The 17,420-nt window shown below is 46.9% G+C and overlaps 3 protein-coding genes across 3 annotated transcripts; 2 read left to right on the top strand and 1 right to left on the bottom strand.

Moving 5' to 3' along the window:
• Positions 1-1,299: 1,299 nt before the first annotated feature.
• On the bottom strand, positions 1,300-3,332 carry BDCG_04627 (enoyl-CoA hydratase). The gene is made up of 3 exons (XM_045420277.1): positions 3,251-3,332; positions 3,052-3,195; positions 1,300-2,947 (listed from the first exon to the last, which is right to left on the bottom strand). The coding sequence occupies exons 1-3, from the start codon at positions 3,274-3,276 to the stop codon at positions 2,038-2,040; spliced, it is 1,080 nt and encodes a 359-aa protein (XP_045276414.1). The 5' UTR covers positions 3,277-3,332; the 3' UTR covers positions 1,300-2,037.
• Positions 3,333-8,952: 5,620 nt separating this feature from the next.
• Positions 8,953-9,747, top strand: BDCG_04628 (uncharacterized protein). Its single transcript, XM_045420278.1, has one exon. The coding sequence runs from the start codon at positions 9,278-9,280 to the stop codon at positions 9,617-9,619; it is 342 nt and encodes a 113-aa protein (XP_045276415.1). The 5' UTR covers positions 8,953-9,277; the 3' UTR covers positions 9,620-9,747.
• Positions 9,748-15,457: 5,710 nt separating this feature from the next.
• BDCG_04629 (uncharacterized protein) lies at positions 15,458-17,053 on the top strand. The gene has a single exon (XM_045420279.1). The coding sequence runs from the start codon at positions 15,901-15,903 to the stop codon at positions 16,627-16,629; it is 729 nt and encodes a 242-aa protein (XP_045276416.1). The 5' UTR covers positions 15,458-15,900; the 3' UTR covers positions 16,630-17,053.
• Positions 17,054-17,420: the final 367 nt, after the last annotated feature.

The raw sequence follows: 17,420 nt of genomic DNA on the forward strand, positions 1-17,420 counted from the left end.
GGAATTGCTCCTCCGTTGTGCCATTACACAACTGCGACGAAGGGTTTGATGTCCCTGCACAACACGAGGGAAAGCTACTCTATCATCTATGTATACAGGACTTTTAAAGAATTTGCTCCTCCTATCCTCGACGCTTCTGGTGGCTGTAACTAATTCAAAAAAGCCCAAAAAAATCCGTACCTGATTATGGTACTTTTCTCCTAGAAGCTTTCTAAATCAGGGGAAGTATTTTTTTTTCTTTTGTCTTATGGTTTTCAAAGTCGATGGTTTGGCGCGGAGAGTACTCTACGGTATTGACTACTGTGATAAAGCACTATGGGAGCTCAGCTTGTAGTGATCATTACACTAACGTTCAGCTTCACTACGCCAGGAGATGGTTAACTATGTGCGTCAGATCATCTAGAACGGAAGAAACGGGGGTTATGAACGCTAACTATCTGCATGCATGTTTATTCGAATGCCACGGAGTTACACCCCCAACATGAGGCCTACAGATATGAACAGCCAGCTGCCCATACCGAAGCCCTTCCAGGCGCAATATGATATTCTCCCTCGCACACCCACTTCCACCTAGTCGTTCCAGAAACGCTGTGCTGCGCTGGCGGTGTCTATGACTCCGGCCCTTTGTACATGCCCAGCGTCATGCAAGCGCGTCCACATGCCCAGGAGAGAGGGAAAATAGGAAAAAGGAACAGGCAAACAACATCTCCCCAGTTTACATTGCGCTTGGGGCGTGCGACGAGTGCAATCTATAATATTTGTTCACTCGTAAGAAGAGCTCTTCTTGAGATCTTTGGTTACTAAACGTCGCAGCATCGTTACGCATTGACCCATTGATTCGGCTTCACGTTTCTTGCTTGTAGCCCCATAGATGTTAACGAAACGTACCGTTATCTGGATGCCACAACAGCGTACTGGCCTATACTGCCATGCGCTGATACGTATGTGGTATGCCTTTGTTCTTGGGAGTTTATAATTCAATGGTGATGAGCAATTCCAGCTGGGCATTGCGCGGCACATCTTTCCTGGCTGAGCGATCTAGGCCGCCACGTTGGGTTGATTGAGAACTGGGGATGGGATTCGAACTTGAGTACTGTCTTTCTTGTCGCCGTATTCCCGTCTCTCTTCGTTTGCAAGGAAGATTCCTAAAACAGCGCCTCGGCTGGTTCGGCCCGCAATCCTTAAATCCCCTTACCCCTGACCCTGACCTATCCGAGTGAAACGGCATTCCCGCCCAGTTCCTGCAACGATACACCGCAGGAGTATAACATCAGCGGATTGGTAGCATTGTCGACCAAGCAGGCAATGGCCATTATCTGAACAACCAATCTCTTACAAAAATTTCTTTTGTCAATCATTTCAGTGCAACATTAGAATGATAGAAAGAAACGGACATAGGCCAGATTCTGTTTCTGCTAGGTGCACGATCGTTATTAAAGGGGGAGAAAATGCAACCACAGGAAGCTGGAAAAGAAAACAAGAATATTGTTTCTTCTTCGTTTCATCCTGTTCTTCACTCCATTTCAAGAAACTCATCAGCATACCATACAATGGCAACCAAATTCGACACCGCCTTGCTTGCACGGCACCTGTATCCCCCCAACCCCTCTCCCCCAATTCTCTCAAGGAACTATATCCACAATGGATAAAGGTATCCGTCGGTGCAACTCGAGACGCATACATGGAAACAGGGTGTCACAACTCGAGTACCCAATGCGGGTAAATCCCCTTTTGAATAGTCGATTGAGAATGTCTAACCCAGCTTAAATGTACTTGATAGATAGAATTATTACAGTTTGCCGTTCGTCCCCTCAAGACGAGAGACTGTGCTGTATAGATTGATTCAAGTTAACTGCCTGTCCGTATTGGAAAAGTTTTAAACAAAGGCAATCATGTCTCATTAGAGCTTTTTCCCTGATTGGTGACATGTCTTCGGGCCACGATGGATTGACTGACTTCAACAAGTCAGAGAAGAGTTAAGGGATCTGGAGATCTGTGGAGTGTCATTTTCATTTGATATAGCATCGCACTCTAAAATCATAATTTAGTCCCTCTCTTTCTCCTTAGAAACTCTCCCATCATCCTCCCTGGCTCCGTCTCTGACCCTTCCTCTCCGCCAACACCCTTCCCATCTGCTTCGAAGGCACGCCCAAAATGATCAATGCCAGCCTCGATAGCCTCATTCACTCCCATCCGCTCCCACTTCCCAATTAACTCCTTCTGATTCCTCACCGCTGCAATCCCACTCTTCTCCAGGCTGTCAACCCATACCGCCACCGCCTCATCCAACTCCTCCGGCTCCACCACCTTTTCCACCAACCCCCATTCCAGCGCCTCCCGTGCACCTATCGTCTCCCCAAGCAATAACATCCTCCTCGTCCGCCCCCATCCAATCAATCCGGGCAGCAACGCAGCTTCCACAACACTCGGCACGCCCATACGAGTTTCGGGCATGCCCAACAGCGCATTGCTACTCGCCACGCGAATGTCACAGGACGCAGCAATCTCCAAGCCGGCGCCCAGCGCAAGCCCATTAATGCGCCCGATGACGGGCACAGGGCAGTCGCGGATGCTCTTGCATGCCGCGTGGACTTTCTGAATAAATACCCTAGCAGCGGCCGGGCTTGGGGAGATGGCGGCCATCTCGGCGATATCGGCACCGCCTATGAAGGATTTAGGGCCTGCGCCGGTGAGGACTACGGCGAGCAGATTGGGGTGGGTGGAGGTGAGTGTTTGGATCATAGACGGGAGTGATGTCAGGAGGTGGCTGTTCAGGGCGTTGAGTTTGGCCGGCCGTGATATTGTGATAGTTGCAACGGGGTTTTTGGATGGGAGTATGGTTATAGATGTTGTGATAGTTCCTTCGGGATTTCCAGCACTCCTGTCGCTCTTACTGTTGCGGTTCGGCATAGTTGCAAAAGCCCGTGCCAGGCGATGCGATGTGTATCTGTGGGGTAGGTATGTTATTTTAATTTACTCTCGAAAATTTTCGTTTAAACGAGCAAATCAAAGATATCAAGAAATATAAATCAGGAGTTGACATTAAAATACCTTGAGTTCCCCAAAGTTGTGCTGTTCAATGATGCTGGGCTCTGCCGGCTGTAGGAGAAAGTTGCAAGGTGTTTTGCCGACGAATAGCCGCGCTGTTGGGCTGCCACTCGGCTTCCCTGATATGGGCTCCGTGAAAGAGAAAACCTAGGTTGAAAATGAACACTAGCATTGGAAGCCCGAAGCAGAGAGGAGGACTTACGATGAAAAGTTTTTAACAAATTTCATAGCTTGGGTAGATGTTGGGTTAAACCACTTGGCTGCAACAACAGCTCTGAAGAAATGGGAGCGACTGATGATGCTTTATGATTAGGATAATAGCCGGAACTGACTCCACTGCGGAGAGAGAGGCCGAGTTAGAATAATGTAGCCATTCTCAGGCCCCAGAAAAAAGGCCATTCAAAAGTAGGACTCCTCTATCTGCTAAAAACTAGAATCACTTTGCCCTAGGAATCGAGATGGGCACTTGGTCTGCACAAAAAAAAAAAAAAAAAAATTATAACATCAGAGGGTCTCTTCTAGCAAAACCGAATCAACCAAACAAAATGCATTCTACGGTGGCGAGTCATCTCATTTCCCAGGCAGCGTTGATGAAGTTTTATTGTCTGATGATATAAAAGTGCGGTTCCCTGCTGTCGCCTTGCAGATTTGTAAGGCAAGATTCGAAAATATAGAAAAATAAATAGGGCCTCACAGGGGGAACCCCACGCTGAAAACTGGGGATATTATATTCTAGAAACGAACCGTAGCAAACTCACAATCTTCAGTGAGGCAGCCAATCCAGACGTGTATAGATAACAAGCATGACAATTCTGTCACGAGTGATAAATTGAGGGGATTCTCAATTTATGTTCCGTTATGGCACAGCTAGCCTCAGCACAATCTGGCAAAATCGACCTCTGTCGTGGATGTTTAACTTTATTCCTTTTCAATCCACATGGAGATTTTCCAGTCATTAGGACGAAGGCCCTTGCAAACCGGTGAGCATCCGACATGAGAGAAAGAAAAATACGCGCAAGAACTGGGGGACTAGTCTTACTTACCTTGGGAGCGAGATGATTCCCTGGGAAGCGCATTTAAGGCTCAAGCGTGAAAAAGGCTGTGTATAAGAGAGGGCATGTAGAGATGCTCTCACCAGGGATCTGTGATGTAAACCGCAATGGCTACCTGGGAACCATGCTGCCAGAGGGTTTGTCTGCAATTCGCCCGTACCTAGATGCTAGAGTAGATATGTCGCAGTTGCGTGTAGAGTCACCCAGAATGCGTATTCATTCATATATTGTTAAAGTATATCGCCGACAGTAAATCGTCATGTGCTTTATCCCTCGACTTTGTATAGATATACTGTTCAAACCTGGAACAAATCCAAAAGGATTCCAACAAGATAGAGACTGAAAAGTGGTGTTCACGATGGCCCAGTCCGGCTCCTGTCAATTCCCAGAGTCATCCGAGACTTCGAATTTCAGGCACCGATAAGCCATGCAAGCAGCTCTTCCAGACCGACACGGATGATATGTTAACTGCGAGGGAGGGAATAATCGATGCTGACAGAGTCATTTCTAGCACTTCGCTGCTGTTGAGGGCTTACTTTCACGCCATCATGTAAGGACCGTATAAAGTATCGGTATATATAAAATCAGCATTCTTTCCTACGGCCACGGCCAAAGCACCCGAATCAGGCATTCGGATCGCAGCCGGTGGTAACATTTCACGGCCGGTACGGAAATCATATTGATTATAGGGCATCTCAACATTCAACGCCGTACTACTAGCCTTGAGCTTAGGAAGCTTTATGAGGATCCATCCCGGGATGTGGTGTCTCGATTTTGAATCATCATCCATCAAGTACCCTGGTAATGATGGGGGGACCAAAGAAGTAACTTAGAGGTCAGCAGCAGGCGGTTCAACCTTCACGAAATAGCCCTTTCGCAACCGGCGACCAAGACACCGATATCTATACAACATGCTAACCTCGCTACCTCCTCTTATAATGGACATGTAGCTGAGGATAGCTTGAAGAAGCTAGATGTGTCAATAATCGTGAGAAATCAAAAACACAAATTTTTGGATTGATGAAAAGGAGAGAGACCGAAAAGCTCTCGACAGCTTCAGAAATATGATTTCATAAAAGCCTCCAGCAGTTCAAACAAAAGCAGCCGCCAAAGTTGACAGAAGAGCGACGATCCTCCTATGTTGAACCAGGTCAATAATTAGGAGAAGCCCGCAACGGCGGGCAATAATTCGTCGCAAAAATCAACTCAATATTCGCAATGAATGAATCGACTTTTTATTTAAAAAGAGTCTAGATCTTAGACAGATAAACTTTCACGCCAACTAACCGTCAAAGAAAACCCGCTTCATCCCCCATATTTTGCCCTACGCCTCTTGGGCACTTCGCATTCAATGAAAGCCAAATATCTACCTGATCAAAGAAAACGGCCTGTCGGTGTCCTTTGTCACTTTTCACCCGCCGCAGCCATCCGCCTCTCCCCGCCCACTTAGACTTTACCGCGCATCCACGGCCCATGGGTCGACGGGCGCCAACGACAAAGCAAACTCTAGGGGACTGATGATCTCTGGCTCAGGTACCCGACAGAGTGGAACGGGTTGTGTGATCCGGCGATTTAAGAGGCTCGTGCTTTGGCTGGCTATAGTACTCTTTACTACGGAGTACTCCGCAAGGCAAAACCCCAACCACCCCCCCCCGGACCATGCAATGATGCGGGGGGGGGGGGACCCTGCTCTGGTCTCTCTTTCCAGGATAGGGGGGAGTCACCGTTCTGCTTGGTAGCCGCTTCCCTGCGCCGTGCCCACATACCTGTATGCAGAAGCTCAGATCAGACGTATTAATATTGACGTACGAACGTACGTACGTATATATGGATCGCCGCAGTTAAGGGGGGAAGGGGGGCCATTAGTAGGATAGATAGGATGGGATGGGCACCGCCATATCGCATTCATATCACAGAACGCCAGGGTTTTTGCAGGAGGGATGTGGCAGGGCTCTCTCGGATTTACAAGATGTGCCCCTTCCCCCTGTTTTCTCTCTGTGTTGCCCTGCGTTCGTCGATGCGGTTTCGGCGACCGGGCTTTTTATATGTGGCTGCATAGGGATCTAGGGCAGCGGAAGTTTGACGCCGTCCGCCTTTATTTTTGACTTTCGGGGACCAGCCGCCCGCATATGACGCGGCAAGGAAACAGAGTTATTGCACATAACACTATCAATGGGCAGTGGTTTATCTATCCAGGACAAAGACGAACGGGAAGGAGAAAATGAAAGGAAAGATGTTATTTCACTGTGAAATAACTTATGAAATTATATAAAAGCGATAAAAGAGAGAGAGGTATTTTGCAAAATATCTTCTTTGTTGCAGGCAAGCAAGCAGTCGCGCGAATTGTTTCCATACATGTATGTTACCCCAGGTTTCAATTACTGGACCCTGTGTTATGTTTCAACTCAAGGGAGCAACAGATAGCTAGCTTCATGGTAAAATTAATCGAATGGACAAGTCAGCTGTCTGGGGATAATAATGCTGTATTGTTTCATGGTAGGGAGGAGTTGGCGTTGGAAGAAACTTCTTTCTCTCGGCGACTGAAGCGTCGCATCTTTGAATTTGATTATCCAGCCACGATTCCAACTGTGTGTGCGTGTGTCAGTGTGTGTGTGTGTGTGTATGTAACTCCAATAATAATAAAGAAACGGAATTGGCAAACGCTGCTTGGAAACATCAATGTTACCTTCTAGCACGTTGGCATTCTGAAACGCTCTCACGTCCATTCCTTGACATCTACAACCCCAACCCCACGCCCAGCACTGTATGTCATCCATCCTCACGCATGAGCTGAAAAAATGATTTACATCTAAATTTTCAAAGGCTACTTTTCCTCTCGCGTTCAATTGTATCTGGCCTGTGACAAGCTCCACACGACTTGAAATCATTCAGGGGAAGTCAAAAATACATATTCTTTTCATATTGCCAGTGGAAAACATTCCCGAGTCCTCCACTCTACTCTGTAAGAGAAAAGCAGTTCAAAGAAGAGCGGCATAACTACAGAGTATGTGGAATCGATTATCCCAGTTCCGGAGTTACGAGATCTCGCACAACCGCTTCAAACCCACCGATACAACCCCATCCATATCGCACTGTCTTGTCTTGCGGTCAGGAAATAGAAAAGATCCATCCCTGTTGGAAAGTATACTCTCGAAAAATTTTCATAAATTTTTAGAAGTCAGCATCTGATCCTTTATATTCTTCATGCTTTCACAAAAAAAAAAAAAAAAAAAAAAAAGGTACTGTACAAACCTTTGTGAGCAGCATGTTGCAGATAGAATTTTGATCCTTTCAGGAAGAAGATTTCCATCAGAATGAAACCACCCCACGGAAGGAAAGGCGGTGACCTCACCGACTATGTTTTGTATTAAAAAAAATTAAAAAATTAAAAAAAATAAAAAATAAACACTGGCAGGGTTTATGCAGGCTAGATATGCACGTTCGCGGGAGGGCGAGAGCGGGGACGGCGGGGGGAAGAGCGGGACAGCATCGATCTCGATCTCTTTTTTTTTTTTCTCGCCTTGATCTTGCTTGAGTTTTCCTTGGTAGGATGGACCGTCAGATATCGCGACGTAAACACATATACATGTAAGTTACCTTACATGGACTGCACATTTTTGTTTGTTTAATAGCGGGGCGGTATGAGATAAGTGATGACAGATCTCGGGCGTCAAGCGAGGAAGAGAGAAACGACAAATATGACTATCACGCCGTAGCTAAAAAAAAAAAAAAAAAAATCACGGAGGCGGTCGGCGGCATATGATTTTCGAATTCTGTTTTGACTCTGTGGTTCAGTCAGCTGCGAGGGTTGTTTGTCGGCATGTGTGCGGCCGTCGCGTCGTTTGATCTAAGTTATACGGAGTACTGTGATTGATGTTTGTGCGTTGTGCCCATCCATCACACCCCTTCCACACCCAGGCTTCCTTAGGGGCTTCGGGGCCAAACAGACATGTTTCCTAGTGATGAAATACCGTGATAGTCACAGGCGCAGTTGAGACCGGAACCTGTGATTGAAAAATAAATAATAGAAAATAACCTGTCCTCGGAAAGGGAAAAAGGGGTGAATGAGGAGGCAGTTGAATGGAGTGTTGAGATTCCAACCATTGATAGACAATATCGGGCAATTCTAACAGCAATTGGACCGGACCAAGAGGCACAAATAGAATGACCAAGTCCCCCAGCCTTACTCCGTACTTTCGCGATATATCCATCGGCAACTGCGGAGTAAATGTCTGTCTGCCTTGGAACAAGAATGCCTGGCGACGTGAACTTGAAATGCCGTTTCTAGTTGAATCTTTGAAGCTTATAGCGCAACGCTATCGCGGGAATAACGTGTGATTATTGGCACGGTTCAGACGGAGACCGCCCCGGATACACTATAGTATTTTACTTAGTGGTTTGGGCAAGGGTAACTAATGGATAACTAAACTATCCAATTAAAAAATGAGTATTCCTCTTTGTTCTCGCTCGCGTCGAATCACATACGTTGTAACTATCCTAGGGGGGGGAGAGGGGGGAGTTGGATGGAACAAGCAATGCTGGAATGGAATAATAAAGGGACAGTTGATATCAAAACAAAAAACACAAACTGAGAGAACAACTCCTCATCCCGAAGCTGGTGATCAGTCGTTTCTTCCAAGTCACAAAAAAAAAAAGAGCACGAGAAGACCTCTCATTTTCCCTGTTTTTATCACAGGCTTCGCGTGCCCATTCCACTCATTCCACTCCCATCCCAGCCAGCCTTTCACGCGCTGATATGATAGATGATAGGGCATGGGCGCGATCACCAACTCCTCAGTGTAGTGTAGTGTGATGAGTTAGTGGTGGTGAGTGTGTGCCTTGGCTGGCAACTCCGGAGTTGTCGATTGGCCAAGTCAACCCCGGAGTTGATAACTAGTTACCAGCCTAAAACGCCGCCCGACTGCCGCGGTGCGTTTCCTTGACACACAAAAGTCCAGACCTGTGAACGGATTCTGGAGTCTGGATTCCGAGTGGTTTTGTCGCTGGCTGTCGTCAGCTGGCGTGGCGATCATTCTGTTTGGACCTTGAAACGTGGAGGTTTTGCTGGAGCCCACGACCGAAACCACCCGCTGAAACCTCCCTTCTCTCTGGTGGAGTCATCGGACTGTTTTTCGCCTGCCGTTGAAGGAAGACAGATACTCTATTTCTATTTCTCAATGGTAGCCAAACTACGGAGTACTCCGTACTCAAGACTCACTAATAATCGTGCCAAGCCCCCCAAAAGCCGCATCCCACCCTGCTCATCCGTGATACCACTCCTCCTTACATTATTTATGAAAAGGGCGAGTTATGGACAACCACCCCCTTCATCTTCGCCCCCACCCACAAGTCCAGTCCTCCTGTACTCGTGGCCTCGACAAATAACCCTAATAGTTAAACCGATACCCAACCCCCACGCACGCTACCAAACTAAACTGCGAACCACCTTCAAGGATCCCAGAACTCCCGACTCAACCCAAGAGCCGGACAAGGGGGGGGAAGGGGGCCACTTTTCCTAGCATGTTACGTTAACTCGCTCCCAGCAGCCAGGGACAAGTTACATCCCCGGCACAACGACGACTCCACCCTAGTAGGAGGAGATGGGATTTCTCCACTCCCAACCTCCCACCACCACCACCCAGGCCACACCCTGCGTAGGCTGGCGAATAATGGCGAATGGCTTCGCACCACTGGCGTCGGCGGAAATGCAGCACCCTGGCTTCCGGCGGGACGGCGCGTTCCAGGCGGGTGGTTAGTGGGATTGGGGATCTCGGGCTAGTCTAGTGTGGCCGCCGGGCGCATTTGTAGTTAACTTACTATTCTTCTTCTTCTGATTAAGGATTGTATTCTTATCGCCGAGAAAGGGGGAACGGGGAATCCGCGCAAGTGGGGAACTGTTGGAAGAAACGGGACGTTGGGGAAATGGGGAAAAGGGGAAACGGGGATGTTTGCTTTTTTTTTTTTTTTTTTTTTCTTGGGCTGAGGTCGGTCGGGGGAAGGTCATTCTTTTCTTGAAGACAATTTGCGATGGAGATCTAACTGGTTATTGGACAATAGGGTGGTTCGGGCCTGAAACCCAGCTTGAATTTTGGGTTTAAAATAATACAGATTGGACAGATAGTTTTTCAGAGGTGAGACCTCTCACATCTGATATCCGATATATAACTACTCCGTACTCAGTACATATCTGATAGATACAGAAAATAGACTTGACCTTGGACGGACGCTCAACCTCCAAGGTTCCCAGGGGCCCAGACCAGACCGCATTTGGTCTAATAAACCGGGTTTTACAGAGGGAAGGCACGCCTGCCTCGCCGGTGCCAATCATTATTATTCCGATTCCGATTCCTTACTGCTGACTGTTCCTGAAGTAGTAATCTCTTATTTTAAGTACTAGTGGTAGTTAGTGCAAGCTGATCGATCTCTCTTTTTACTCTCTAGCTCTAGACTCTAGAGCCCGAGGGGTTTAGTTAGCTGAATCCCGAGCACGAGTCGTCCGCCTCCCAATAATAATAATAATAATAATAATAATAATAATAATAATAATGGCAATAACTCACTGCAGATCGGCGGCGTTTTGTCTGCGGATGTTACGCTGGGTAGGCTGCGTAGAGGTTCGAACTTCCCAACGCTTCCATAGTTATTTATATAAGTAAGAACCGATAGCTTGTGCAATGGTATAGACAGTACATACGGCCACTCATCAGGTTTCCATTTAAGTTCTTCTATTTCTAACCTTCTGCGTAAGCTGTGTTAACTTCACGCCACCGCGCCATGAGGCTTGCCCTGGGGGGTTTCGACCTGTCGATACGGACTACGGACGTAGGAAGACTTCTTGGCTGCGAGTATTTTGGCCAGAATAGTCCAGTGCATAGATCTCTATTTCTTTTCTTTTCTTTTCTTTCTTTCTTTTTCTTTTTTTTTTTTGTTTTCTTCTTCCCGCGCCGCTGGGATGGTTTGAAGCGGAGGAAAGGGATCCGGTTGGCTAGTCATGGTTGAAGCTTAGTCGCGACCATCACCAATTTGGTCAGTAGACAAAATGTTCTGTTTCTAGGGGGAAAAAAAGGTTTTATTTTTTAAGAAGACGATATGATATCAGAGGAGGAGCGAGGCTTCCTACTCTACTCCAAGCCCGGGAACCTGGATAGTAGCGGGTTTTAGGACGGGGGGATGTGCATGAAGGCTATTTATTATTAATTTGGTGTTGCTTGGATACGTTACCCATACGCAGCGTACATAGTTATCGATCTTTGGGTCCTATCTATCGATAAGACTAACTAACTATCGATATCTGTCCGGCCGCGATAGCATGCAGCAGCAGTCTGCGGAGATAGCATCGGGAGGGTAGTTATTAGTTATTATTTATTGTTTATTGTTTGACAACCCACGAGGAATACCATTCATTGCCCGGGCGAGGGATATACGCTGCGTATTATTTTTGTGTGCTGTGGTTGGGAAAGGGGAGGGGAGTTGCTTTATGTCTGTCTCCTTTCTCTTATTACTGTTCGGACTACGGAGTACAATAATAATAATAATAATAATAATCATCATGCTCACCCCCCGTAGCGTTAGTTAACAATCCCTGCTGGTTTGGTTGAACCCTCGTCCGCCAATTTCCTTCCAGAACTCGGCTAGAAAGAAACAATAATAAGCCCAGAATCCCCGCCGGCGAGATGTTGGCACTCAAGGACACAACGGTCCCATCCATCCCCCCAGGATGACAGGGTTAACGTTACAGCTGCCAGGGGGGGACTAGAATTATCATCATAATACAATAATACTGTGTAATAATAATGTCAGACTGGGCTCTGGGCTCTTTGGCTCTGGGCTCCTGGGCTCCTGGGCAACGACGCGCGTGGAGCTATCCCGATTTCAACTCGTTCACCTCAACCTCATACCTTCAGTATACGTAGTAGTACATTATTCCAATTGCTGACAGCACGCCCTCCCCACGACCCCCCCCTTCCCGCCTCTCTCTCTCCCTAAAAACTCGCGTGGCGTTTTTTTCCCTCCACCCATCCATCCCGCGCTGTCGGGGAACTGGAATTACACGCTATAAGCTGCTGACCAGCCAGCCTATGCTATGGTAATAATAATAATAACAATGTACCTACCGGCTTACTGCGTATACGCGACGGCCCAGAAGGCTGGGTCAAATTTTTTTTTTTTTTTTTTTTTTTCCATCTCCACCGAAATCCGCGGCGGTGGTGGGCTTTCTTTTCTCTGCTTTGCTTTGCTTGCTCGCTCGGTTTGAAGTTTCTTGTCCCGTGGGGTTTGTTTGATCCAAGAACAGAACGCTTGATCGGCGAATAGAAACTACATAGCTATTTATTATTATTATTATTATTATTATTATTATTATTATTATTATTGTGGCCGGACGGCGGAACGCGGACTCCAACCGCGGCCCACGGTTGCAGATCGGCCGCGGGATTAATAAGAGCGCGAAATCTGAGAGCGAGAGCGAGAGCGGGAGCGGGAGCGAACTCGACTCGGAAGTCTTCGAAAAATGATAATGAGGAGAGTTTTATTTATGCTAGGTGAGGGAGAAGATGGGAAACTAACGAAAGTGAAAGAGACACGGTCGATCTTGGGAGGTTTGTACCTTTGGATATTTTTTTTTTGAATTTGAATTTGAATTTGAATTTTTTAAATATTCCATTGCGCCCGTAAGGTAAGCCCCTGTGGTAGGGTAGGGTAGTTACCTTGAGGATATGGTCGTCTCGATCGCCGGTGGGGTGGGGGGGTTGGTAGTTACTACTTATTATTACTACTACTACTACTACAACAACTACTTACTACTACAACTGCTACTGAAGAGATGGATGGGGCCGGGTGGGGCCGGGTGGGGATTGTCAGCTCTGTCGGGTCCGTCCGGCCTCGACTAGGGAGGGTTAAGCATCCATGGAACCATGAGTTAGATGAGAGTGATAAGAGTGGAGTGAGTGATTACCCGTCGTGTTGGTTGGTTTGAGGTGATGTTCCCGAGGTCAAGGGGCGTATCATTTTTTTGAGAATCTACTGCGTAGGGAGGGAGAGAAAGGAAAGGGAGAGAAATGGGGAGGGGGACTCGGTCAACACAGCAATTAATGAAACAGAAACCTCACACAGCAGGCCAAACAAACGTGCGCAAAAGACATCTCCATCTCCATCTCCATCTCCATCTCCATCTCTCTTCACCTGAAACCAGCTCCGGGTTGGTTGGTTGGGTTGACGAAGCAGCAGCGGCAAAACAGAAGCAATCCCCCACGCCGTCTGAGGTTTAAGTTCCCCCCCACGGGGACATATAAAGTATAAGGAAGATCGGTTGCTTTTTCATCTGATTGCCTGATAACTAGTTACGGGTAGGGTAGAAGTTATAAAACTCTGTTGTTTGAACATCCCAACTCCGCGCCTGTCCTGTCTGTCCTGTCCCTTTAGTTTACCCCTTTACATAGTGTGGGATACAAACAAAAACAAGGGAGTAGTAAATCAAACCCCTCCTGGAATGAAAATGGCCTCGACCTTTGTTTGGCCACAATATCATTGCCATCCCCATTCCCCCATACCAGCTGAAATCCTCCATCTCTTCATCTCTCCATCCATACAGAGTACATACAATATCTAGAAAGACTGATTTATGACTTTCTGCCACCAGCGCGGCCCAATCACAATCATAGGGCGACAGCCAGCCAATCAGCCAGAGACATGAGACAATAACTATGCCAAGGTTATTATTATTTATTATTTATTATTTATTATTCAGTCAATTGCCGCATCGACCATTTTTGTTTGGTTGGTGCTCTTTTTTAGTTGTATTTTCTTTTTCTTTTTCCTTTTCCTTTCCCCCCCCAGGTTTCGTTTCCGCCACATGCACGGTTAATAAAAAAGAGTTGTCTGTACATTATTAGTTAGTTACAGCGTACATACAGCGTACGTTCCAAGCAACCAGGCGAGACAACAATGCGTTGGAAGAATAAAGCAACTCATCCTATCCTATCCCCTCCCCTCCCTGCCGCCTTCCTCTGATGCTGCTGGGGGAGGGAGGGAGGGAGTGATATTGGAATTGTTTCTTTGTTGTGTTTTGCAGCGAAAGAAAGAGAGAGAAAGAAAGAACATAAAAGTTAACTCCACAATATAGTTAACTATCAATATAACTATCAAGCCCTAACTAAACAAGAACACCGACCCAAGACCCCGAAATCTACAAAACTGGAAAAAAGACACACAAAAACCCAAACCCAGACCCCAGATGAGGTGTACATCCAACACATCTTTTGTTGTATAAGGTAAAGCACCGAATCGCGGCTCTCCCTTTGTCACCGCAACATCCAACATCGCGACACCGCCCCGCTTGCAACCTTCTTCAACAAACGTGGCCCACTATAGATAAATAGATAGATAGATATATATATATATATATTATTTTTTTGCATCTGCACCCCACATACTCCCGTACACGGAGGAAGATAGTAGGGTGTGGTGCCTGACTCACCTCAAACCTGAAAAATACAACAACACAACAGCAGGATAATCAAATCAGGTTATGGAGTTGTTGTCAACCCTGTTCTCAAAGCAGCCCATCTTCTGCCATCTGACCTGGCCAGCTTGCTTGGAAAACGCAGCCCTCAACTGTACTTCACTTCACTACAGGCGCTTCGATTTGGATTTGGATTTGGATTTGTGAGCAGCGCCCGTGACGACGCCGCCCGAGCTGGTCAAACGAACAAAGACACGAGCGTCTTCATTTTTGTACGGGGCGGGGGGACTAAACGGGTGGAATAATAGGAATCTAATCTAGCAATCAACAACAAGAAATAATCATAATTCAAATAAAATCTGATTCGTAGGGTACGGTACGGTAGGTATGTAAGTTGTTATTTTGCAAAAGCACCAAAGTGCAAAAAGTAAAAAAGTGGGACTTCCGGCTCCCCGCGAGAGAAGAGAAGAAGAAGAGAGAGATTAGACAGATAGAGAAGATCAAACGCTAACCCAAGCATCGCCGCCTTCCCCCGGCGGACCGTTCCATGGGAGCGTGTAGCGGGTAGCGGGTAGCGGGTACCGGGGGGAGGGGGGAGGAGAGGGGGGGGAACGATTACTCTTACTTTTACTATAATTATCAGTATTTTATTATTTGTAACTGTGGTAACTAAGTTACTGTAATAATAATAATAATGGACCAACCAACCTTACAAGGTTTCGTTGTCCAGCCCTCCCCAACAGCCCAGCCAACAGCCCAGCCAACAGCCCAGCCAACAAAAAGCAAAAATTAAAAAAAGCAAAAGGCAAAAAATAAAAAAGGGAAAAAAAAGGGAAAAGCAAGAAAAAGCCAGGAAAAAGCAAAAAAGAAAAAAAAAAAAAAAAGACCAACCAGGACAGAAAGAGCTGTCATCTTTTTATACTTGTTGGCCCAGTTCTCCTTCTTCTTTGATCCCGCCGCAACGGTTTTTTTTGTTTGCTCTTTGACCCCGAGATCTGGTTGTATTATTTTATTCGAACTATATATATCAATACCGCCGTCCCGCCCGTTTGGGTTAATTATTATTGTCTTCATTCGCACCCGGAATAATCCTGAATCATCCTGAATCATCCTGAATAAAACCTCCTTTCCGCGCTCCGCTTTATATAAACCTTGGTCCCCGGACTCTGATTATCTATCTCCTCCTTCCTTCCTTCCTTCCTTCCTTCCTTCCTTCCCTCCCTCCCTCTTTCACTCATATCAAACAACATACAACATACATACTACCATATCTTCCTACTACTACTACTACTACTACTACTACTACTACTACTACTCCTACTCCTCCTCCATACAGTATTCATGGCAGAAGCTATCTTGTCAATACCTGACTGCTACTACAACAACCTCTACAATCGGCATCAGTCTCTCAATAAGAATAATAAACCTCGAAGCACATCCTCCTCCTCCTCCTCCTCCTCCTCCACTACCAGCAGAATGTGGTCCGGATTCAGCTTCAGCAACAGCACCTTCTCCTCGCCATCAGGCTCCCCGTCGTCCTCTCTTCCTCCGCCGCCTCCTCCCTCGCCCAACGACTCTCTGCTGGACATTGCTCCCCGCAAGAGTTCGTTCTCCATGACCTCGGGCAGAAATACCTCCTGTGCCTTTCCCTCCTGGCCCAACCGCTCCTCACTCTTCTCCGACTCAGACTCCTCCGCCAGCTCCTATCTCTCAGACGAGGATCTCTTCCCAACCTCGCCCTCGCCTAGCTCCGAATCCGCCTTTGAAGAAGATGCCGTTTCCTACCACCCAGTCTTTGCCGCCGGAGACCTGACCACAGAAGAGCAAATCTCCCTGATCAACGGGCGAGTAGATGAAGAGGAGCGACGCCAGAGATACCTTGCCAACGCCCACGCTCAGCTCCGCGCGCAACAAGCACAACGAGCAGCCCAGATACTTGCTGCTGAGCAATCAAGCGGCAAGAGGAGAAAGCGACGCGTTGTTGCGGACAAGAAGCGCAGGACAACATCATCATCATCATCGCCATCACCGTCTTCGGCTTCGGCTTCCTCCAAACCGTCTTCTAGCTGAGTTTTATTCTAAAAGTATGTGACGTGTGCTCATGCTCACATTGCATCACATGCATAACTCATCAAAATCCTCATTCCACACACCTCCCAAGTTTAGAACCTCCTAAACTCAACAAAACTCAACCTCCTCTACGAAGATAACAACCTCGACGGAGCATATGCCAACACGTGCATTGCCTCGCTTGTTTTACTTTACCCGGTGTGCCCAACATCCATCCTACATGGGTTAAATTCCGATGATGTGGAGACTCTAAGGAAACCCGAAGACGCGAAAACGCGAAAACGACTTTTTATTTTTGTTGATTTTTCGTCGGAATTTTCCCTCCAGGGCCCCCCACCATGTGAAAGAGCGGTGTCGCGGATCCGGAAGGAATTAGTCGGGACAGAAAAAAGAGACGCGATGCCTTTTTTTTTTTTTTTTTTTTTGCGCGTTATTCTTGCAATGTCAAAGCATCACCCGATCTTAATGCTGAGCCAAACTCCCCGCGATCCCTCGGCTTTTTGACCGCGCATTCCGCTTTGACAGAATCTTCCCTGTTTCTTCTTTACCACCCTTTGGATTATTCAAACAACACCCTTTTTTTTTTCAGCAACACCCATTCGGAACGCGAAAAAAAATTATTTAACTTTTTTAATTATTTTTTTCAATTTTATCGTTCTTGGTTATCCGAACGCCCCTTGTCCATGTCGGATTGGCAGGTGTGACTTGCATGTGGCAGATGTGACGTGACGTGACTGGAACGAAACCCAAAAATGTTTCAACCAGCAGGCAGAAAGGTTATTCTGATTGAA

The sequence above is a fragment of the Blastomyces dermatitidis genome, assembly GCF_000003525.1.
Source record: "Blastomyces dermatitidis ER-3 genomic scaffold supercont1.4, whole genome shotgun sequence".
Lineage (NCBI taxonomy): Eukaryota > Fungi > Ascomycota > Eurotiomycetes > Onygenales > Ajellomycetaceae > Blastomyces > Blastomyces dermatitidis.

Excerpts from the sequence above, each read along its gene's own strand:
- BDCG_04627 (XM_045420277.1), bottom strand. The coding sequence starts at position 3,276 with ATGAAATTTGTTAAAAACTTTTCATC. Across the intron at positions 3,196-3,250 it reads TTTGTTAAAAACTTTTCATC|GTTTTCTCTTTCACGGAGCC; the intron begins GTAAGTCCTCCT and ends TTTTCAACCTAG. Across the intron at positions 2,948-3,051 it reads ACAACTTTGGGGAACTCAAG|ATACACATCGCATCGCCTGG; the intron begins GTATTTTAATGT and ends CCTACCCCACAG.
- BDCG_04629 (XM_045420279.1), top strand. The coding sequence starts at position 15,901 with ATGGCAGAAGCTATCTTGTCAATACCTGACTGCTACTACAACAACCTC.
- BDCG_04628 (XM_045420278.1), top strand. The coding sequence starts at position 9,278 with ATGGTAGCCAAACTACGGAGTACTCCGTACTCAAGACTCACTAATAAT.